Genomic DNA, 24,660 nt, shown 5'->3' with positions numbered 1-24,660 from the left:
CGTACTAAATTGACGTACTTCCGGGCTACTATTGTGCACTTCCTGCTGGTTTCCCAGCAACAGCTAATAATAACGGGGACGCTGGAGATCTTGGAAGCAGATCGGTTCGCTATACAGGGCCTCCTGTGACATGACCCGGGCGGGTAACCTGTGCCTGAGCTCTGGGGGGGCGGTGGTGGCACTGGCGACCTCCAGCGATGAGAAGCATCGGGCAGAGCACATCATTGACGGGTAAGCAGCAGGCAGACCCCGGTCATTCCTTTTCCCAGACTGGAAGTGGGGTATAGTTACCAGCAACCGCTGTTTGCGAGGCCCAGCTCCTGGTTCTCCAGGTATCATATGCTAATAGGCAGCATGTCACGGTGCGGAGGAGCGCATGTCAGTAAGAAGCCGCACATGCGTCTAAGTCGCACAGTGTAGGCGTCAGGGACACGACCGTATTAGCTCACAGCGACAATTTACTCGCAGTGTGATTGACAGTCGGGGAGGTAACAGGGAGTGGCCGCAGGGAACAAAGGCGTGTCCTGACTGTTTCAGGGGAGTGTCAGAGCCTGCGACTGCGATTCCGTACACGAGAAATATGGCTCCCGTATCTCAGTTCCCCACGTCCATTCTGCTGGACCATAGACTCACAGGACTGCAATAATCGAATGATCTGTGACCGACAACGCTGCGTCTTTGTACGCAGATGCTTGGACTTGCTAAGCCGCAGTTGGGCGTCTGAATACAACTCCTGGCGGCTGCAGCATTTGCATATTCTGCATAGCAGCTGCGTACAAAGAGGCGGCGGTGGCGGCATTAGTGTACAACTCTGAATCAAGCCCATAGTGAGCAGAGAGGCTTTTGATTGCCAGTCTGAGACCGGTTTGCTCTGTCTACTGTTAAAATTCAACCCTAACCTCTACCTTCACATGACAAGCTGGAGGCGTGTGTGTGTGTGTGTGTGTGTGTGTGTGTGTGTGTATGACTAGCAGAGACAGTACTGACAAATTTGGCGTTTTGGGCAAGATTATAGCTGATGCCTCTTTCCCACTTAACTGACACCTGGGATGCGACCGTGGCTAGATGGGCTTTCTCCCCGTGGCCCTGTGTTTTCAATGAAAAATTGTTCTGCAAAAGTGCACAACTGATTACTTGCTGCTGCTCCCTCCCCCGGCAGTAATGGAGCTGTCTGTGACATTCCCGACATTACTGCTGATTTTGTGCCCCAGAATGCTGTGCAAGTGACATTTGCCCTGTAGTAAGATAAAAATCAAGAATAAATATGGAAACAGATGTTCCCTTCTGACGACTATTCCCCAATCTCTGTGAACCTGTCCGCTGTACTCTGCATAAGGGGGTGGCAGAGGCGTGGATTGGTATGAAATACCGCCGGACCTATATCACGACGCCAGGAGATCGGCAGCAGATCCCGGATCAGGGGATTAAGGTAAGTATCACTAACCCGATGCCCCCCTAACCCTCCCTTAGGGGTGCCTAACCTCCCCCCTAGTACCTAACCCTAAAACCCCTCATAAGTGCCTAAACCTAACCCCCCCCCCCCCGTTCCCGCACCCTAAACCTAAGCCTCCCTGGGGGGATGCCTAACTCTAAACTCCCCCCGGGGGTGCCTAACCCTAACCCCCCCCTTCCCCTAGCCTGATCCTAACCCTCCCGGGGGGTGCCTAACCCTAATTCCCCCCCGGAAGCCCTTAACCTAACACCCACCATCATTAGTCCCCTGCTGGGATTTGACAGTTGGGAAGCCCGTGGTGGGCATTTCGACCGTCGGCTTCCTGACTGCATCCCCAGCGGGCGGCCACACCCTGGCACTGGGGGGAACTTACGTATGCTGGGGGGGGGGGGCAACAGATTAATGTCACAAAGGGGTTTATTGCCACTGGTGGAGGTGGGAGAAATCTATTGACACAGGGAGTCTATTGCCACAGGGTGTGAAGGAGGGGGTAAATCACGGGGAACCTATGGTAATATGGAAATGGGGGGGGGCTCTAAACACCCTTAAACATATTTTTATTCACAAACATATTTACATATTAAGTTTTAAAATATTATTGATTTAAATAAATTAAAAAATATTTGATGTATTTGGAAATAATCATCAGTTAAATGGTTAAACGAAGTGGAGTGCCCCATCTGCCTGAGCAATGCAATGTGGAGTGTCCCAACCGTTCGCCAATTTGCCCTATGCTCAGTGCCTTGTTATATTTTGCAACGGTCAGTGAGATTTTCAAAGTAGGTGAGGTAATGTTTGTAGGGCAGCTAAGAACATTGACTATCGCATGGATGAATGCTTAATAATAGGTTCTTTACTGGCTATTTAGAGAAGAAATAAAATAAACCTGTGGGATTGCTGCTTTAATATCACACTGTTACTGCTTATAGCTATACAGAGTGTAGCAGATTTGTTTTAGGACCATGTGCAATGGATTCTCATTATGAGTAGGTGCAGTTTCCTATGACTGTATAGGATGCAATGCACAGATCGTGGTGCACCGATACACCTGCCCGACGGCAAAGTGTCCCTAGAAATAGCATTAAATGTTGGAAAGTGTTATATCACCTTCTACACAGTAACAATGGTTTTATTAGCAAAGCATCTTAGCATAGTGGTGGGTGTCCAGTAAATGTGCATCTGTAATAAATAAATAATGATTTCATATAAAGAAAAATGCTATTAATAGCTTTGCAGTATAGTACTTAGACATGTCATGATGAGGCTTCCTGACATTCTACATTTCTCTCTAGAAATCCGGAGACTTTCTGGACAACGACAGGGATGTTCCCACAGGAATTCATCATCAGCTTAAGCAGCTTACAAAAGATTGGCAAAATCACCGTGGAGAGCTCCTTAAGTAAATGACACGGCTGTCTTCCCAATATCACACTCTCTTTCAATTGCATGTGCTGCTGCAGTGTCCGACTGTACACAAATGTATAGTTAGTGATATTAAGTCCTACAGTGTGGCGACTTCATTGATCTAGAACTATACAACATCTTCTGATTGCACTATTATAATTTTTCACTGTATAACAATTAAGGCAGCACCAGCATTTACAGCTATTATATAGTAATATATTTAGAGCTCTACATAGATCATTTGCCATGAATTGCACTTCTATTGTAATAACAATTATCACCTATGATACAGTATGACAGACTTGGTCAAGTTCCATCCTGCCTTGTGTTACAGAGATTTAGGCCACCTGGTGTTCTCCAGGTGTATTGCAACTACAAGTCTCAGATTGTTCTGGCAATCTTTGTATAAGCAACCAGTTGGTGACATCTTCTCTTTGATATAATGGTTGAATACACACAGATAATACAGTTAAGACTTCTACATTTAGTCTTATTAAGTTCACCACAACTGTTATCTAATTTGTTGTCTCTTATTCTTCCCACTTTCTAGTAAGAAGCTTACGAATTGAGACAAGCACATCCAAAGATCCAGTTGGCTTTGAGCATTGCGTGGAAAGAGGTAAGTGCTTTTCACTAAAGCCTACCACTCCATCTCCCACTCCCGTCTCCATCCCCCCTTGTCTCCTTCCCAGTTCTCCATCCAACTCACTACCCCATCCTTGCAGAATGTAAGCCTTCGGATTGGGACCTCTCCCATACTCTCACCTTCAGCCACACTGTCTGCTCGCCCATTCCACGAGTACAGGATCATTGAAAACTGTTGTCTCCCCTGCGACTTATCACTGTCTGCTTGACTCTAGTTGCAGCGTATTGCTCTACCCTTTCCCCTGTAACTGTCACTCCCTGGTTATGGTTTTACTCTAATGCTTGTGCCTATGCTCTGTACTCGTTGTTGGTATTGTATTTATGCCTTGTCCTTATGTATATCTCTTGTATCACGCTGCGTATACCTTGTGGCGCCTAACAAATAAAATATAATAACAATACTGCCAATCCACTTTCTGTGTATATACTTGAACACATTTTCTGGAGATTTGTCCTTATACTGTGTAATTTGCTTGTAATCTTGTGTTTGCATTAATTATTACATAGTTCACAAAATTGTGACTACAAACAATATGTAATGTGATCTCTGTTGTTCCCAGATCTGGAGCATGTGGAAGGACAGTTCCAGAATGAGGAGATAACTGTAAGTGTGCAACTTAGTATAGTGCAGCATTTGTCCTTGGGACATAACCTATGGGCTGATCCCTAAAGTTCTGCAAAAGTATCTCTCCTCCATAGAATTGGTGGTTACTATGCTCCACCTTCTGTTAGTATGGAAAGTGGTATTTTATAGGATAAGTAGTACATTACTCTCCAACAGTGCTGTAACAGGATGGCAATGTGCCCTGTGCCATCCCCGCCCCTTCACCGTTAACTCTATGATATTGCACCGAGGGTATGAGGCCGCCATCACCGAGAAGTGCGGCACTGCCTAGAGCGTCCTCTGTACGGGCTGAGTGTGATCCTGGCTGCAGGATGGCGTTAGACACCCTGCTAGTCAGATGCAGCGGCCGTGGGGCAGCGATAGTGCACCCCTGGGGCCCTGGGCAGTGGCACCACTCGCACTGGGCTATGGCACTGCTCGCACAACCCTAGTTACCGCCCTGCCCTCCAATTTACTTTTAGAGACTTACTGCATGTAAAAAGAAGTTCAACGACAAGACAATGCTTTAATAAACCACAAACTGAAATCATTCCACCCAATACTATCTTTATACTGTTATGTAAAGATGTGGGACATATAAAATGTGATATTGTATTTATATATCTTTAAAACCATTTTTCTCCATTATTATTTATTATCCCCCAGCTCCCTGGAGTTCAAGCGGTTCATGTGCGCTTTGTGATCCAGTCTGCATTTGATCATTTTGTGACAGTGCGCAGTGTGTTCGTTGAAGGTGTGATGTAAATTGTACCATCGAGGATCATTGTATGGGGCTCATGTCTAAGTCTTCAAAGGAAGAGTCAACTGAAATAAATAAAACGCAAGAAGGAAAGAAGTCTACAACTACCAGAACTATATTAACTGTAAATCCATTTCTTTAATCTATTTATTTTATATAAAAAAATCTCAGTCCTGTGTACAGGTATATTTATGACTAGTTTCATCTAAGAAGAATATCACAAGCTATCATACTTAATGAGTACATTTGTTGGCACCACCATGACTTACGCAGGTATGTATCGCAGGCAGGCAAGAAGGCAGCAGTGGGCGTCTATGCGCGGGTAAACTTTGCAGACATAAGCATATTTTTGCAATTGTACTAGATCAGTCCCGCACCAGTATCCAAAGAACCTATAATACAAATCGGCCAATAACCATTGGTTCCATATCTGTATGCTTGCTGTCATAAAGATTAATATTCCACCATTTATATGCAAGATTTCAATAAGGTGCTACCTGATGCTATAAGTCATAGACCAATCTGAACCAAATAGTACATAAAAAAAATTATATTTTTATTGATATATCGTTAAAAATAACGTTTAATTTCAGAGAATTGGTGAAATATTAAAATATATAGTGTGCGGACGAAGGAACAGTGTTTTAAAATAAATAGAAAAAGATTCTTCCGGCTACTCTCTTATTATTAGAAACCTTTTTATCTCATATTATAGAAAAGCTATGTTGCTTATATTCCATGAGAACTGTGCTACTTAATGCTACATTTCTATCCTCAAACAGTGAAATTTAACCAGGTAGTAATTTTGTTTCTTGTCCGATATTACAAATGTATCAGTAATATGTTTCTGGTGTGGTTATGTATTATCAATGGAGTTTGCTACTCCTATAGTTTACGTTTCAGCTGAAAGTATTTGTGTTTTATATATCATATTTTATGGCGTGCCCAAATGACTTCACACATTTAATTTTAATACAATAAACCCGGATGTTATAAAAAAAAATAATAATTTTCACTTCCACAGTGTTCTCGCTATGTGGAAGGACAATTCTTATAAATCCTGGTGTATTACTCTGCACATCCCATATTTGGTACTTATTGAAAATTATACCCTGACATGCCTAATGTTATAGGTCTATGTCAGGTATTTTATATACACTATGGTATGCATTCCTATGATAATAGGTTATTGTATGCTGCAACTAATTTTACATGCAGCGCTCCGTGTTCAATCATTGATACGGTTTCTTATTACACATGCGTTGCCAGTGTGCCTTGCCCAAAAATACATGAATGTTCTACTATCTCTTTGTACAAAGGCAATATCTTCCTAGCGCGGTCACGCTGGGTACTATCTCCGGGCCGCAGCTGTGTCTGCTACCTATCGCGGTAACTGGGAGACTTCTGCTAATCTCACCCCGCTATGGTGTCACTCTCTATTCTGGAATGTGTAGGTCAATATTATAAGAGCAGTTCTTATTGTGGTCAGCGTTTACTCATTCCATATTGGTTCTAGGCATATTGGATACAATAAGACAGTATTATTATGCACAGATTTTGTTCATAATATACATAGTAGCCGTATAGAAGCAGACGACTATTTCACCTCGAGGCAAAGGAAAGATGGCCGCAGATGTGCATTGATGTTACTGATAGCTACGCAGGTATGCGTCGCACGCCGGCTAGAAGTCAGCAGTGGGCGTATTTATGCTCGGGTATTCCTTGCAGACATAAGCATATTTTCACAGCTGCATTGCGTGCGTCCATATCTGAATCAGGTCCTTAGTTCCCATGAAGGCACTTTACCATACCCAGCCACCATAATAGACAATAGTCTAGTAATCTATCACCAAGCTTACTCAGTAGTAAGCACTTTATAAATATATTATAATAATTTTTCTTCTTCAAGGTCCATAGGGCTCCACAGCGAGACATTGGGGTGTAGGTGGGACCTGGAGGACCGGACACCAACAGCAAAGCTTTTCAATCCCCCTATACCCCACCCACAGCCTGAGGGCACTTCAGCTTCGTTGGTGTCCGGCAGGAGCTGGATCACCACTATAACAGAGGACTGCATTAAGCAGCCCGAGCTTTTATTTTATGATTTATTTTATTTTCTACTTTAACTATGATGGGCAAGCAGCACCAGACTGTCCTCTGGAGGTCTGTGCTGGCGCCCCATCACCCTTCCGCGGTGCTGAGACACCAATCCTGTGCTAGGTACTCCCGGTGGGGCTCCAACGGGGGCTAGCGAGCAGGCTACCCTGACCCCAGACTGCAGCCCGGAATTCAGGGGACAGGTAAGGTAGAACCAAGGTTCACGGGGACCCGCATCTTTCCTCTGGTCTTAGGAGACAGGCCGGAGGCGCTGATGTGGACACTGGTGCATCCACGACTCCACTAGACCACCAGGGCATATAATTCACTGGTGCAGGGCATATGTAGAGGCCAGGGGACCCGGTGGTTAATGTCAGCCAGGAGATAAGGCGCTCTCCCTGCAGCCCCTCCCACAGTCCAGGGTGCCGTTCCACTGCGGTCCTGGTGTTCCCTGGGCTGCTCCTCCCTCTCCCTCCGCCCCCTCAGAGACGCGCGGCAGCCATTTTATGCAAGCAAGTCTCTGGGAACGCTGGGTCCAGTCTACCTGTATACCTCGCCCACGGGCCAGGTCATACAGCACTATATCCTACCAGCCACTGCGGTCTGTGTAATTGATTTTAGTGCACACTGCAGACATGTCATGTTTTTCTGCGTTTGTATGTGACTTGTGATAGCTCTAAGCTTTACTTTCCATACTGTCAGCTTATACCTTTCCCATTATTCTACTATACCCTGACATACTAAGGTATAGGGGGTTCATTGTACCTCACATCTCCTATATAATTGTGAGGACTATCACATACTATATAGCGCGGTTGCACACTATACTGTGCCATATTACACATACTGCAGGGTGTTCACTGCACTGTATTTTATTCTTGTAGCTATGGCAGAGGAAAGAATGACAAGCGCCTGATGCTGCTGCTCCTACTCTGGTGTCTTGTAAGTCCTGCTCAGCGGGCTTAGCCCCAGAGGACCTCATTCAGGATGGTCTTTGTGCAAATTGTTACACAGGCTCCACAACCCCGTGTCTCTCCCTCAGGACCCACTATGGCCTGCCTTTTCACAGATGCTGGCAAAACTTGCGGACCATATAACAGTCCCTGTGGTAGCTCCCCCTGTGAGATGGCCACAGCAGGTACTCCCTGCAAATCCTTTGCCTCTCCCATGGGTAGACATACTGTCTACCTCCACACAAACTTTGGCTAATACCTCTACGGTTTTTCAGCTAATGCTGCAAAATAAAAAGCCGTTACCTACTAAGCCTACTAAACGTGCTGTGTTATCTTCCCAGTCCACACAGTTATCTGATTCTGAGATATCATCTGGGGAGGCAGAAGACGCAGACCTCTCTCACTCTGACTCCATCTCAGGAGAAGCGGAGCCACCCTCTAAAATAAATATACCTGCTCTTGTGAGAGCTGTAAAAACTATATTACAAACAGAACAGGATGAACCCGCTCCTAAGAAAAAACACACTTTTTAAACGACAAAAAGAAGTTTCCTCACTCTGACTAACTATCTGATCACATGAGTGAAGCTTGGAATATGCCCGGTAAAAGGTTTCAAATTCCAAAACAGTTTAGTTCCTTTTACCCTCTTCCAGCTACTAATTGTAGTAAATAGGAAGTTCCCCCAACAGTGGATGCTCATGTAACCCGACTGGTTAAAAATGCCACATTACCCATTCATATTGCAACCTCCTTGAAGGATACTACAAATAGAGGTAGAGAAGCTTGTCATAAATGCATATATTCTATTACAGGAGCTATTGCTCGTCCTGCTAGGGCTACGGCCAGGGTGGCAAAAGCCATTGAGAGTTGGGCAGAGGCCCTAGAAGAGACATTTACCCCTGATGCTTCAAGGGAACAGCTGTTCTACATATCTCACATTAGAGATGCAGCCTCCTACTTAGGTGAAGCAGCTATGGATACGGCTCTCCTGGCCTCTAGGATATCTGGCACTTCGGTAGTGGCCTGCCGTATTGTTTGGCTACGTTCCTGGAAAGCAGATTCAGAATCAAAACAGCCTCTGGAGTCTCTGCCTTTATTCTGGTGACATCCTATTTGGTCCAGAATTGGATAAAATTGTGACTACCTTGGCAGCTTCCACGACGGCGTTCCTGCCCTCTGCATATAATACAAAGCTGAGGATGCCATCCTTTCAGTCCTTCACCCTCAAGGAAAAGCCAAGGGTCAGTCCTTTCCATGACAGCAGTCATCAGCCAAGGCCTCTAGCCTAGGGCCAAACAGGCCTGGGCTACTGATATCCACCTGCCAAGTCTGAGGACAAGCCTACAGCCTGACGGGGCAGGCCTCTCACTGGGGGCTCCCAGGGTGGGAGGCTGACTTCTTCATTTCGCCCAGGTTTGGCATCAAACCACGTCGGATGCCTGGGTAAGGGAAGTGGTCTCCCACAGATACGCCCTCTCATTCCTGAGGCGACCCCCCCAGCAGTTCTTTTGCACAAGACCTCCATCGGACCCAACCAGGCCCTGCTGCTCCAAAAAGCCATTCAGTCTTTACCAAATTCAGGAGTGCCAGGTGTCATATGGAAACCCTCCATTCCATTATCCTAGCTATGGAGCCTGGGGATTTTATGGTATTTCTAAACATTCAGGACGCTTACCTACATGTAACTATAGAGCCTTCAACAATAGCTCCGGTTTGTATACTACAGCGACATTACCAATTTCAGGCTCTGCCGTTCGGATATTCAAAGGCCCCCCCCCCCGGTCTTTACCAAGGTCATAGCAGTTATGGCGGCCTCTCTTCATCGTCAAGGGATCAGACTGCTCGCATAATTGGATGATCTCTAGCTGTTGGCCAGCTCCCCAGAGACTCTTCACCGCCATCTGCAGGTAACCATTGCCTTTCTTCAAATGCACGGTTGGCTGATCAACTGGAAAAAACTTCCCTAACACCCTCTCAAAGGATGGTACATTTGGTGCCCCTCATGGACTCTCGAGTTCAGATAATCTTCCTAACGGCAGACAAGATTTTAGCAATCCAGTTCAAACTACGCAGACTGCTTCACAATCGCCGAGTGTCAATTCACTCTGCAATACAGGCCTTGGGATCAATGGTTTCCACCTTCGACATGGAGATTGCCCAGTTTCACTCCAGGCCCCTCCAACGCCTGCTACTCTCCAGGTAGAACAGGCTACCCCATCTGCTCAAATCTCAGATGATGGGCCTCTCCCAAGAGGTTCACCTGTCAATAGCCTGGTGGCTACAGACTTCCCATTTCAACACGGGTCATCCCTTTTGGATCCCGGACTGGACCCTTTTGGATCCCAGTGGGGCGCAGTAACCGGCCAGCACTCCTTCCAAGGCCGATGGTCCCCAGTCGGGGCAGTGTTACCAATCAACATCCTTGAACTTCGAGCCATCTACAAAGCTCTCACTCTGGCTCAGAATATTCTGAAAAACAGGACAGTACAAGTACAGTCCGACAACGCCATGGGTGTGGCCTTCCTCAATCTCCAAGGGGGAACTTGAAGTCAGTCTGCAATGACAGAAGTGTCCTGCATTCTCACATGGGCTGAATGCAATCTCCCTGCCATCTACGCAGTGTTCATCCCGGGGATTCTCAATTGGGAAGCGGATTTCCTCAGCCGTCACGACGTGCATGCAGGAGAATGGTATCTACATCCAGAAGTTTTTCAGCTTCTAGTCGACAAATGGGGTCTTCCGGAGGTGGATCTCATGGCCTCAAGACACAACAACAAGCTTCCAATTTATGGAGCCAGAACAAAGGACCCTGATGCGCCCTTCATAGACGCATTGTCAGTGAAATGGGACTTCCATTTGGCATATCTCTTCCCTCCAATATACCTGCTTCCTCAAGTGCTTCGAAAGCTCCGACAGAAGCTCCGGATTTGGCCAGACGTCATTGGTACTCCGATCTTCAAAGGGTCTCCATAGCCGTTCCTCTTCAACTTCCTCTATGAGTAGGCCTGCTGTCTCAGGGTCCATGTCTACATCTGGAACTAGCCGGTCTGTTAACAGCTTAGCTCTTGAGACATCCCTCCTAATGGCTAAGGGTTTCTCCAGCTCTGTGGTCCTGACCATGCTCAGAGCACGTAAACTGGGCTCTGCCAGGATTTACCACAAAATTTAGCATACATATTTCCAGTGGTGTGCGCCAAGAAACTATGACCCGCAAGTTTTTAAAGTTTCTCAAATTCTTGCCTTTCTTCAGGCTGGATGGATCTAGGCCTCTGCCTAGCATCTCTGAAAGTGCAGGTCTTCGCTTTGTCTATCTGGTTTCAGCGCTGAATTGCTACTATACCAGATGTTCACACCTTCATGCAAGGTGTTCTATGTATACAACCTCCATTTGTCCCTCCCATGGCTCCATGGGAGTTGTCAGTGGTGCTCCAAGCACTTCAGGAACCTCCATTGGAACCCCTGGAATCAATGGATGTCAAGTGGCTTACTGCAAAGACTCTATTTCTTCTGGCCATGGTGTCTGCCCGTAGGGTATCGGATTTAGGGGCGCTTTCATGTCGCTCCCCCTTTTTAATATTTAATCAGGAAATGGATGCTCTTTGAACATGCCCAGGCTTCCTTCCCAAGGTGGTTTCTCGCTTCCACCTGAATGAGGAAATCATGGTTATGGCCTTTAAATCGCCAGACCTCTCGGCAGGTGAGGCCTCTTTGGATGTGGACCATGAACCGTGCTCTGAAGATCTATGTGGACCGTACTACTTCCATAAGGAAATCGTACTCCCTCTTTGTCCTATATGGATTCCACAAGAAAAGATGGCCAGCTAACAGACTCTGGCCAGATGGATTTGCATGACTATCTCACAGGCTTACATGCAGACTGGCCTTTCTGTGCCGGCACCAGTATCTGCTCAGTCTACTTGCTCTGTGGGTCCCTCGTGGGCAGCCTGTGGTGGCGCCTCAGCTAAACAGCTATGCAAGGCAGCCACCTGGTCTTCTGTCCCCACCTTTCCTAGGTTTTATGCATTTGATACACTTGCCTCTCAGGAAGCTTCCTTCGGGTGTAGGGTTCTCCTATCAGCTCAGGAGCATTCCCGTCCTTGAACAACTGCTTTGGGACATCCCTAATGTCTCCCTGTGGTGCCCTATGAAAAGGAGAGTTATGGTAAAACTTACCTTTATTAACTCTCTTTCTTCGAAGTCCATAGGGTCCACAGGGCACTCGCCCTGACACTCCTAGCTTCTATGGGTTTCTTCTCCTGGTTACTTGATCCTTCCCTGTGTGAGAGTGTGATTCCTCAGTGTACCAGTCTTCCTTCTCTCCTATCCTGCTCCTGCCTTGGGCTTGTTAACAAAACTGAAGTGCCCTCAGGCTGTGGGCAGGGGTCCTGATTCAGACCCGCTCGCAAGCGGGTCGATGGTGGGGCACTGCATATGCGCGAACCCTGGAGCAATTGAGAAATTCACTTGCTCCGGGGCTTGCTACAAATGGGGCGACTGTCAATCGACAGCTCACCCCGTTTTGTAGGCGGGGAGGGGGGGTGGCTGGACAAACGGAGGCGTTCCTTAAGGAACACCTGCCGTTTGTGGGCGGCCCTACTGACATCACTTGTGATGTCAGTAGTGTGCTTCCTGCTCTATTAGAGCAGGAAGCTCACTGGGGCTTGCGGGAACGAGACCCTTCACAAGGGTCTTGTCACAAGCGCGATGATCGCGACCATCACCTGGCCGGTCGCAAAAGTTGTGGGTGACCAGGAGGCCGGCTAAAAAAAAAAAGCGGCCGCCCTGATTCAGAGCGAGCGCTCGCTTTTTGCGAGCGCCTCTGAATCAGGCCCATGGTACAGGGAGAAGGACCGAAGCATCCTGGGATTGAAAAGCTTTTCTGTTGGTGTCCTGTCCCCCAGGTCCCACCTACATCTCAATGTCTCCCTGTGGACCCTATGGACTTCGAAGAAAAAGAGTTAACAAAAGGTAAGTTTTACAATAACTCTCCTTTTTTAATGCTCATCCACCCGTATTCAAGGGGTTGGGTAAGATATTCCGACCGCTGAGTAGCCGCCGGGTGAAATGCCAATGCCAGAGTCCCGATGCGAAGATATCCATACAAGGGCAGGTAAGTACACTAACCCTACCTCTCTCCCCCCGTCCTCCCAACCTTAACCCTCCCTTAGTGGTGCCTAACCCTAACCTTCCCATGGGGGCTGCTTAACCCACCCTCAGGAGGTGCCTAACCACTCATTCCCCTTGGCTAAAAGCTAAGAAGGGCGGCTTACCTTCATTCGGGAAGCAGTCTGTCGAGATTCCGGTGTCGGGATCTGGACGGGCATCAGTATTTCAATGCCTGTCTTTAGTCTTGTGTCGGGATTTGGATGCCAGGATTTAGACAGACGGCTTCCCGGTCTTCGGTATATCATCTACATCCCATATTCAAGAACTGATGTCCTTAAGGAGTTTTTCACATTGAGACAACTATCAATGTCTATGGTCCAGCAGAATGGCCGTGGGAATTGAGACACCGGAGCCATATTTCTTGCATACAGGATTGCAGATGCAGGGTGTGACACGTCCCCAAAACAGTTGCGATATGCTTGTGCTCTTTGCCGCCACTCCGTTACCTCCCCCCAAATGTTCCTTTGACAGTCAATTACACTGCAAGCAAAAGGTTGCTGCAAGTGACTACGGTAATGTACCTTGATGCATGTGCTGTGTGACTCAGACACATCTGGCAGTTTTCCGATTATCGGAGTTAGCCTCCTTTTTTTTATATGATCTTATGTGATTTACTATGTGTACTAGTATTCGTCTTAATTAAACATGGGTGCAGGTGCATCCTTTTATCTCTTAACGAGAGGGGGTATTTATACATGCTAATGTGGATCATAATCTACACTGCTTTTGAGAAAGCTGCCTGTGACAGGAAAACGCGTCAGCTCACCACCAGATGATTGCCTTATATTTGCTGGACCATCCACTGCACACCATCTTTGGAAAAATACTTTATTCCAACCAAGAACCGGATAATTTAAAGACAAGCCACTATGGAACCTACTTTTATTGGGAGTGCATTACAGCCAAGGGACTGCACAGGCTGCAGGATATTATAACCCTGCTGGACATTACTACCTTCACCCTAAAGGACTGAGTGGAACCCGGTAACTATATACACTATATGGATCCCACACTTAGCAAATGCACAGTGATTTAGCATTATGGGACTGGTCCTTACCTCTGGTGTTTTAGAGTATACCCAATGCACGTCTTCTAGGTATATTATTATTTTTATGATTGAATTATATATGTTTGTTGAATATATTTTAGGATTGCACATTGTACCTATTAATTGTTTTTTATTGTCTAAAGGTTGCTCGCAGAGTTTTTATTTTAACACAGTGTAATGATATAATCTTGTGCTGTTTTATCTAATTTATTTTAGTTTCTTTTCCGATTATCGCTCGACTGCAAATACATCGGCGTAGCGTACTACTGTACGCAGCATCAGACCCATAATCCGTGGAAGCTGGAAGCCAAGTTCTCCATCAGTCCTTGTAAGTGCAGCATCCTCCAAAGTTCAGGCTAAATCACTATGATCACCATAGAAAGTACAATCAAGAGATAATCAATGTATAGAATAAACTCTAGCACACTAAAACATATATAGCCAAAATAATGTATACTTTATTAAAGATGGTGACTAACAACACCCATGTAAATCCGTGGAGGGGTGAATGAATTTTTTTTTTTTTTAATAAATAGTAATTTAGTATAACAATATATTAGACAAGCATTAATCTGAATTCTGGGTTTGCAGCTTGTGTAATGACGTTACCTTATGAAATTAATAATAAATGCTGTCATGAGTGATAGGGGTGTAAGTTGGAATAGGAATCTATGAACATTACTTTCTCCAAACTGAGAAAACTTTTTTTTTTTTTATATACAGATAGCGGACAAAACATGGTAATGCCAAAATAAAATTGGGACCTAAACATCATGTTTGTCTATTATGTATGTGGCATTGAGTCTACTGATGCCTGGAATTGGGCTGAAGGGATGCAGCACCATTCTTCCACAAGACAGTCACTCAACTGAGTCCTGGTTAGTTTTGGAAGATGCAGTCTCAGGTGTCATTCCAGAATACCCCATAAATGCTTGATAGGGTTTGGTTCTGGTGACTGAGAAAGCCGTAACATATGGATAACATCAGTGTCCTGCTCATCAAACCATAAAGCAAGCACATGTACGAGAGAATTTCCTTCCTGGAGATAATCCCCTGTCAGGATGGAAATTCTTCAATATTGGGTAACTATAGAGATAAGCATTGACTTTGTCTTCTAAGGGAATAAATGCATCCAAACCAGCTTTATTGGTCACTTATGCTCCTTTAAAGTCCACCCCAACAATCACCCTTTTGCAAAATCTCTGAGCCCTCATCTTGTACCCGTATTTATTATCCATAGCACTGTACATGGTGAATTACAATACATTATAAATGGTATCAAACCTACAGTACAGAGGTACAGAGGTACTGTACAGTGAAATAGTTATACAAGAAAATGAGATAGTAACAGTAATACTCTGTGGCCCAGTCCCCAGGGAAGAGCAGACAGAAGGGATCCAAATCAATAACTGTGAGTTGGAAAACACTGGATAGTGCAGGGTGAGAGCCATGAGGTTGAAGGGCCCTTCTGGTGAGAGCTTACAGTCTAAACCTCTCATATCTTACACAAGACACTGCAAAAACTCTAATTCATTACCTCCCACATTGATTATTGCAATAGTCTGCTTACTGGTCTTCCCCAAAACAGACATTTACCACTACTAGTGAAGTAAAGGAGATGTTGGATTTCAATATGCTTGGTGTTTCCCATTTACCCTGATTTTATTTATTTTTATTTGTCGGTCCAACACCTGTAGTCTCTATCTTACAATACTGTACAATATACGGTATTTGATATATTATAACATTGATGTATAACTACTATATTTGTTATAGATTATATATTTTTGTTAGTTATTTCATTTTTTCACACAATTATGGATATCAGTGTTATTAGTATCTGTGTCATTAATCTGACCATATAATAATAATAAAAATAATAATAATAATAATAATAATAATAATAATAATAATGGACTTTCACATTTAAATTAACAAGAACAAATTTTTTTATTTATTTTTGAATAACACAGAACACTTCAAACTATTTGCAACATCAGGCTGAGGCCCACAGTGCTTTAAGCTGCAACCTTCACAAACAAATAAATTGTAGCGTCCTGTTCTGAGAGTACATGTGTGGCAGATATTAGAAAACATGCCTGTATCTTCATTAGCATCGTCCGTTTTGGTGAGAATGTATCTTATGATATAGTGATGGATGATATATCTATATGTGATTAGAAATCATTAAGATCAGTTCACTTTGGCTAATGCAGGATGTGGTCCCCAGAACCAATGGTGGTGATTAGGATGCTGTATCTGGCCATAGGCTTTCACTGTCAGACAAGTCTCTGAGATTATGGGGTATATTTAATAAAGTGCAAGTTTGTAGAAGTGGAAATGTTGCCCATAGCAACCAATCAGATTCTAGCTATTATCTTCTAGAAGGTGCTTGCAAAATGTGAAGAAGAATCTGATTGGTTGCTATGGGCAACATCTCCACTTCTAAAAACTCTCACTTTAGTAAATATACCCCTATCAGTTCATCAGATCAAGGTTTTTCTTCTGTTAAGAGAACTTTGGAGGCAACACCCAAACAGACTATTTCTTTTGTTCCAGAACTGAGCGTACTTCTTCTGGCTTGTAGCCCCAGGGACCGATTTCGCCCTATAATTAAAGAATCAAATGTATCGAATTAAGCAGATTACGCAACCTTATTACTATATTAGAGTGTCTTTTTTGTGCTGAGAAAAACTATGCCAGTACTCACCTATAGTCACTAGTTGATTTAAAGATGAAGGAAATTTTAATTTAGCCTTCATCACAGATTACAATTCTCAATATAAATCTATTGAATGTATTATAAAAGCACACTGGCCCATATTAAAAGCGGATCAACTTTTGAAACCTCTCCTTCCGTAAAGACCAAAATTTATTTATAGGAGGGCGAAAAATATTAAGGATAAGATCACTAAAAGCGCCCTCTCTCCACCTAAAATGAATGGTAGAACCCTTACTAAAGGTTTCCACAGATGTGGGTCGTGTACAATGTGCAAATTAATAGAGGGGAATAGGAAGTGTGATGAGGTGACAATTAATGGGATTGATAAGAAAATTGAGGATTTCACAACATGTAATTCCAAAAACGTTGTGTATTTTTTAAGTTGCAAATGTGACAAATACTATATAGGTAGGACTACAAGACCTTTTAGAGTTAGGTTAGCAGAGCATCTCCGCAATATTAAAAAGGGCCTAGACACCCATGCCCTGACGTCCCATTTTAAAAATGTACACAACATGGATGCCAGGGAAATTAAAGAATTTGGGGTGCTAAGACAAGTTAGAGCTAATTGGAGAAATAATAATCTCAATAAAGAACTTGCCAAAACAGAGATGAGCCTCATATATTCTCTAAAAACGTTACAGCCTAGTGGCATACATAAAGATTTTGAATTAAGATGGTTTTTAGATTAGTAATATGTTTATGAGATTGTTTTTAATTATATATTTTAACATGTTATTTATTCATATTCTAATTTTTATTGTTTTATCTTCGACAGTCTTCTGCACATTTGATTCTAAATATATGTTTTAATAAGAACGGGATGTTAAACTACAAGTCCCATAATCCTTTTGAAGGATATGGTCCAGTACCTGGAAGTGCACCTAAAATGTAGTACCAAAACTGAGATAAAACTACAAATCCCACAATCCTCAAGGAACGTGTATTGACTTCTGGCGACCACGGAGGAAAAGATGGGATGTAACTTCCGGAGGAGAGGAGTGTATTGATGGTGTGTTTACAGCCGGACTTCCTGATGTGAGAACCTGGGCAGGAGAGATTAATTGGCCCCAGCAGATCTACACGTGTATTTGTTTACATCTGGGAGCGGAAGTAACATAAGGGGGAACTTCCGGGATCGCGGGTTACCGCAGACCTTATAATATTTTTAATATCTCTGTTTTATTATTTTTTATGAATTAAGATCAATGCGATTGTTATTGGACAGGAGATTTATTCCAGATTGGGGAATAAATAATGTATTTTATGTATCAAAATGTTTGATTTAGACTGTAATGGAGATGGCTCCTCCCAGGAACAAGTTTTAATTGGAAGGGGTATTTAGGGAGCCCAAACCATGTAGACCCTCATCGCCTTGATAAAGACCTTGAACTGGTTGAAACGCGTTGGCGGCGGAGGGATGCCACAGACCTTTCCAGAACCGGTGTGAGATTGATGAATATGGATTACTGAGGCTTATACCCGGGTTACCAACATCTCAGCTATATTATGCATCTATTTGACCTGTTTCTGGTAGGAGGCCAACTCTATCTGTGATGTTGTACCTATTGAATGCTTAAGGAAGCCTGATTTGTGATCAACGGCAGAACCTTGTTCCTTACTTTTTGACAATATAGCTTGTGTTTCTATTGTGTGTGTTATGTGTAATAAATGTATTTTATTAGCACTTGTTGCACAGAAGTTAATTACCCTTTAGGGTATACCCTATGGAATTTGCCTTTGAATATATTATTTGCACATTTTTAAGAAAATCTGCACTAGATTTTTGTCTCCTTTTTCTTTACATGATCGTGACTTATTCTCCTACACCTATCTGTAAGGACTAAAAGATCAAGAAAAATACAGTACTGTTATATTTAAGATAAGTACCTATTTATTATATTGGTGCTAGGGTGGGATACCTGATTTATTTATTGATTGAGGATTTAAGTAGCTTCCACTCTCTGGATAAGTGTGCACTATGCAGATGCTTATTTTATGATCGGTACACACTGTACGATATATTATTCATATAGCCGGCAAACGATATATCGTTCAGTGCATCAGTTTGTGTGTACACATGACATGTCTGTGAACAACGTACTAGTGTGTACAGGAGACCGCCCGAGTGACCTATTATGCTGGCCGCAGGACCCGCCGACAATAACATCACAACTGGGCGCCCAGTTGTAATGTCTGACCAGACCTATCGAGTGGCCGATTGGTAAGTGTGTATGATTACCAAATCGGTCGCACAGTCGGCAGGCTAGGTGTGTACCCCACGTTACTCATTTCTGACATTATTTCACTGAGCTCTTCCTGTTTCTGGAGCTAATTAAATGAATAAAAAATTAGAAAGAAAAAAGGTGCCAGTACTGCATACCCCTCAGTACCACCACACAAAAAACATTGGTATGTTATATGGGAATCGGTACGGAATCCCGGCTGCCGCATGGCCGGCAGTTCGATTCCCGGCAGCGGCAGCCCGACAGATCAGCAGAGCCCGGCAGCGGAAGCCCGACAGCGCTGGAAATCCTGATCGTCCCTAAGGTAAGTATAAACTAACCTAACCCCCTAACCCTAGTAGGGGTGCCTAACCCTAACCTCCCCCCCAAGTGCTTAACCCTAATCCCCCCTTCCCTGCTGCCTAAACCTGAATCCCCCGGGGGGGTGCCTAACCCTAACCCCCCCTTCCCCTAGCCTAACCCTAACCCTCCCAGGGGGGTGCCTAACCCTAAGTCGCCCCCGGGTGCCCTAAACCTAACCCTCCCCCCCCGCGGCGCCCAGCATCCCTTCGATCGGGATGCTGAGCGCCGGTCTCCTGGCGTCGGGTAAATGACAGGCGTCTAGATATAGACGCCGGTCATTTATCCCACGCCGGGATAAAGCAGCCGGGAAGCCGGCTGTCGGTATTAAGGCAGCCGGTTACCCGACTGCATACCGTTATATGAACGCAGTCAGCACCAGTGCTAGTATTTGCTTTATAAACAGCACTTATAGACTTTGGGGGAGATTTATCAAATCTTGTAAAGAAGACAAGTGGAAGTGTTGGCCGTAGCAATCAGATTCTAGCTATCATTGTACATAGTGTACTAGACAAATTATAGCTATAATCTGATTGGTCACTATAAGCAACACCTCCAGTTGCCCTCTTTTGAGGTTTTGGTAAATCTGCCCCTTTCTCTTCTCTTACACAGATATGGTTAGCATTAATCACGCGACTAGTGTGAGATTAATGCTGACCATATCTGCTACAATATGGTGTTATCAGACATCTGGCACAATATGGCAGCACGTGCAACCCTAAAACTAGCAGGCTATCTGCTGTTAGAAGATAAGAGCAATTTGGCTGTGTTCATGGGAATATGGAAAGCGATCAGGGGCGTATTAAGAGAGGAAGGGGCCCATGTGCAGTCTCCGTCCAGGGCCCCCTCCTCTCTACCCAGCGGCCGGCAGCTCACTGAGAGCAGCATTAGACTCTAGGCACTAGTCTGTGCCAGAGTCTACTGTGCATGCGCAGGTCAACGGGGTAATGACACGGAAGCCATTTTCCTGGCGATATACCTACTGCGCATACGAAAAATGCCAGGAAAATGGCCGCATTAGTCATTTTCTTGATGATTAGTACAGCACTGCTACCGCCAATGCAGGACTCCGGAGAGGTAAGTATTGAATAAATGGGTGCAGGGTGTGCGGTGCGTGGCCCCCCTGGACCTGTGGGTACCGCACACCCTGCCCCCATTATAGATATGCCCCTGGAACAGATCCTGCAGCCCATGAATATCTGTCTGTGTCATCTGGGCCCCATGTGTTCTATCTGTGCTCAAAGTAATTGAGTCAGGCCCTGATTCAGACCACCCACAGCTATAGCAAGGTTGATGGTCGCAATGGTCAAGACCATCGGGCTTGCGACATGACCCTTGTGGTAGGGTCTTGTGGCCGCAAGCCCCAGAGAGATTTCGGCTCTAACAGAGCTGGAATCTCTCCACTGATATCACTCGTGATGTCAGTGGGGCCGCCCCCAAACGGCAGGCGTTCACATGGTTACACCTCTGTTTGGCCGGCCACTCCCCCGGCCCGCCCATCAAAGGGGGCGAGCTGTCACTCAACATCGACAGCTCGCCCCCTTTGTTGCGAGACCCGGAGCGACGGAATGCCAGTCGCTATCCGGGTCTTGCGCATGCGCACGACGGAGCTGGCTCCGTCGTGTGCGTGCGCTCTGGGCCACCATCGACCCGGTTGCGAGCGCTCAGCACTTGCGACCGGGTCTGAATCAGGCCCTCTGTCACATATACTACCCATGTGTATCACATGGAGAGCAGTTACTATACTCAATCCTTACATGGACAGTTTTAGATGTGCCGTTGTCTAAAATAAAATTAAAATAACATTTTTGTTGTATACAATACACAAACATTCTTTGGGGCACATTTATTAATTACTGGGAATTGTTTTTGATATTTAGAATTACTTATCGCCACAGATCCTTAGGGTGAGATTTATTAAAGCTTGTAGAGAGAGAAACTGGAGAGAGATAAAGTACCAACCCATCAGCTTCTGTCATTTTACAGTCTGTTTGAAAAATTACATTTAGGAGCTGATTGGTTGGTACTTTATCTCTCTCCAATCTTTGATACATCTGCCACTTAATTTCTTATTGCTTATAAGGAGAGTAAAGCTGACAAGTTATTTTCTATTTGGCTTCCTTATATACAAGCCTTGGCTCAGATAAAAGCTTCCCTTAAGCGGATAAACACTACGCCATCCATTGCACCATATATATCATTCCTAAGTGGATCAGAACAATATATCATGCTGATCGCATAGTGTGTACATCCGATCCTGGGTCATTCATCGCATCGTACTATCTGATGTGCAGCACAGCAGATGGGACGAGGCAACGAACGAAGCTGTGCCGCTAAATGCAGCATGGAACTACACATCGCGCCGTCGTCCACTGCATCGCGCAGTGAGTACGGAGGGCACAATGTATTGTGTTGTCGCTGGGTACACCATCGTGTAGTGTATACCCAACGTTAGATTAGCTGTTCATTTAACTTCATGGTATAACTTGTAATTATTAACCAATGGCATACCTTTTCATACATAACTGTTCTCTTAACTGTTGTCCTTCTGCCGTTGTATGCGTGTGTTCGCGTACTGATATTTATTGATATATTTTTGTTTTGTAACTTAGGGCCTGATTCAGACCCACTCGCGAGCGGCTGTCCGCTCGCAAGTGGGTCGATGTTATGGACTGAGCATGCGCACGACGGAGGGAGCTCCGTCGTGCGCATGCGCCAGACGCGACGAGCGAAGGAAAGTCCTTCGCTCGTTGTGTCCGATCAAAGGGGGCGTGCTGTCAATGTTGATTGACAGCACGCCCCCTTTAGTGGGCGTGCCGGGGGCGTGCCTCCCTGACGGGGGCGTTCCCACGGGAACGCCTCCCGTCAGAAGCCGGCCCACTGACATCACTAGTGATGTCAGTGGGAGTGATTTTGGCTCTGATAGAGCCAAAATCACTCCGGAGCTTGCGGTTGAAAACCTCAACCGCAGGCTCCGGCTCGCAATTTCGATGGTCGCGATGGTCTCGACCATCGCGGCCATCACAAAGCACGCTCGTATAGCCTGTGGGTGGTGACCCACAGCTATACGAGCGTCCAGGAGGACGCTCCATGAAAATGGAGCCCGGCCCTCATTCAGAGCGTGCGCTCTGCTCAGAGCGTACGGCTCTGAATGAGGGCCTTAATCTCTTTTTTTGTGTATTTGTGGCTCCGTATTTCAGCACAGCTGCTGAATTGCTTCTGTTAAAATTATCTGTTGTCATTTGTGATGGGATGCAATCGGGAAACCGGCTGTCTTAATCCCGACAGCCGGCTTCCTGACTGCTTTATCCCGGCGAGGGTTAAATGACAGGCGTCTATTTCTAGACACCTGTCATTTTCCCGACGCCAGGAGACCGGCGCCCGGCATCCCGATCGAAGGGATGCCGTGCGCCGCTAGCATACAGACGCTGGGGGGGAGGGTTAGGTTTAGGGCACCCGGGGGAGGCTTAGGGTTAGGCACCCCCCTGGGAGGGTTAGGGTTAGGCTAGGGGGAAGGAGGGAGGGTTAGGCACCCCCGGGGGGGACTTAGGGTTAGGCACCCCCCGGGGTACTTAGGTTTAGGCAGCGGGGAAGGGGGGGGTTAAGGTTAGGCACTTTCAGGGGGGTTTAGGTTTAAGCACTTGGGGGGGAGAGTAGAGTTAGACACCCCTAAGGAGGGTTAGGGGGTTAGGTTAGTTTTTACTTACCTACGGACGATCGTTATTTCCAGCGCTGTCGGGCTTCTGCTGCCGGGATCTCTGCTTCTGTCGGCCTGCCACTGCTGGGATTCAAAGTGAAGACCAGAGGGCCGGCGGTATTTCATACCGATCCCTTTGTGATGATTGCAACATCTCAATAAAACATATTACATTAAAAAAAATGACGGATCCCCTGAATGCACCATACATCACATGCATGGTCAGGGTCTCCGATAAGTGACCACCCCTGTGAAGTGTTAGAAGTAGAGCGATCGCGGCCTGTGACCATCGCCATGGGTTACGGCAATTCATCAAAGCCCATTGTCATGACTGTACATATTTTGTGTGCTCGGTATAAAGAGTGTGTATTATCATAATTCCCTAAAGTATATATTTCAGAAATGGCTGTTTGCGTAAACTGGATTGCATAAACTAATCACGGCAGATGGTCAAGTGACACCTGGTCTTTGAAGCCAAAGCTTCCTGAATGCAACGTTTGCTCCCACACTAGGGGGCCAGGTGATGCCAGTCCAGTAAGCAGTCACACTGGCTGCTAGAAGGGTCATTTGTAACACCTCATGCTAGCAGTCTTCCTATCATAAAATACCTAAAGGCTCCAGGGAGGTATATTAGTGTCAGGTCTTGTAGTTGTGCTAATTTGCATTTACACAGACCCTGGGAGAACAAAGGATGTACTTATGAGCCTGGGAAGGGTGGGGGCTGCTGAGGGAGAGGGGGGATGTGGAACCATAAGAATCAGATTCTCCTACCTGTCCAGGTTCACTCTTCCAGGGAGTAGCTGAGAGCTAAGGAGTGCCCCCCCATGTCGGTCTATGGTGGTCTCCCTCCACACAGAGGACCTCATTCAGAGGCGGTCGTTAGTTGCAAGTGGTGGCACTGAATCAGGGCGGCCACTTGCATCCTGAACGACCGCCTCCTGGTTGTTAGTCAAGCTGTGGGTTACCACCCACAGCTTAATGACCGACTAGGTTGATGCTCGCGATGGTGATCACCATCGTGACCATCGGGGCTTACGACCAGACCCTAAGGTTGGGTCTGGGCACTCGTAAGCCCCAGGGAGCTTTCTGCTCTGATGGAGCAGGAAGCTCCCCACTGACATCACTGATGATGTCAGTGCGGCCGCCCACAAAACGGTAGGCGTTCGTAAAGGAACGCCTCCGTTTTGGAAACCACCCCCCCGGCTCGCCTACCAAACGGGGGCAGCTGTCGATCAACATCGACAGCCGCCCCTTTGGTAGTGAGCTCCGGAGCGTCAGAGTTAGTCCAGCCTGCGCAGGACTAACCATCGAGTCGGTTACGAGCGCATCGGCGCTCTCGACCGACTCTGAGTAAGGTCCAGATTCTCTAAGATCTCAGCGTAAGATACCTTAGGATTCTGATACTTTAAACGTTTTCTTTTACTTTAAATCATCCTGTGGAAATGTATATATGTCTTGTTTATTTACCTATTTTTCTTGTAATTTAACCCTCAATAAATACAAAAACTTTATCAGCGTTATCTCTG

General features: G+C 45.6%; 2 protein-coding genes across 6 annotated transcripts in view; one reads left to right on the top strand and one right to left on the bottom strand.

Annotated features, from left to right (window-relative positions):
• The first annotated feature begins 14 nt into the window (after positions 1-14).
• Positions 15-18,504, top strand: IFT25 (intraflagellar transport 25). Of its 2 annotated transcripts, XR_015879336.1 has the most exons (7): positions 15-231; positions 2,746-2,852; positions 3,408-3,476; positions 4,063-4,106; positions 4,773-4,990; positions 14,347-14,458; positions 17,631-18,504. XR_015879336.1 is itself a non-coding variant. In XM_088479316.1 (5 exons), exons 1-5 carry the CDS (start codon positions 131-133, stop codon positions 4,869-4,871), a joined length of 420 nt encoding a protein of 139 aa, XP_088335442.1. In that variant the 5' UTR covers positions 15-130; the 3' UTR covers positions 4,872-5,533. The 2 variants fall into 2 exon arrangements, 1 of the variants encoding a protein (XP_088335442.1); XM_088479316.1 differs by lacking the exons at positions 14,347-14,458; positions 17,631-18,504 and having other exon boundaries at positions 4,773-5,533.
• DIO1 (iodothyronine deiodinase 1) overlaps positions 16,654-24,660 on the bottom strand; it is a 21,880-nt gene continuing 13,873 nt past the window's right edge. For all 4 annotated transcript variants that reach the window (XM_088479314.1, XM_088479315.1, XM_088479313.1 and 1 more), the window contains one exon: positions 16,654-16,737. In XM_088479314.1, coding sequence (XP_088335440.1) covers positions 16,672-16,737 — 66 coding nt within the window. In that variant the 3' untranslated portion in view covers positions 16,654-16,671. The remainder of the gene's footprint in view (positions 16,738-24,660) is intronic.

The sequence above is a fragment of the Taudactylus pleione genome, unplaced genomic scaffold (genome assembly GCF_031769625.1).
Source record: "Taudactylus pleione unplaced genomic scaffold, aTauple2 ptg000230l, whole genome shotgun sequence".
Lineage (NCBI taxonomy): Eukaryota > Metazoa > Chordata > Amphibia > Anura > Myobatrachidae > Taudactylus > Taudactylus pleione.
Note: the sequence above shows the minus strand (reverse complement) of the source record. Positions and strands in the feature narration are given on the sequence as shown.

What these genes read in the sequence shown, in the direction of transcription:
- IFT25 (XM_088479316.1), top strand. Translation starts at nt 131, where the DNA reads ATGACCCGGGCGGGTAACCTGTGCCTGAGCTCTGGGGGGGCGGTGGTG. An exon ending in GCAGAGCACATCATTGACGG is followed by an intron (nt 232 to 2,745) that starts GTAAGCAGCAGG and finishes ATTTCTCTCTAG; the next exon opens with AAATCCGGAGACTTTCTGGA. An exon ending in TGAGCATTGCGTGGAAAGAG is followed by an intron (nt 3,477 to 4,062) that starts GTAAGTGCTTTT and finishes TGTTGTTCCCAG; the next exon opens with ATCTGGAGCATGTGGAAGGA.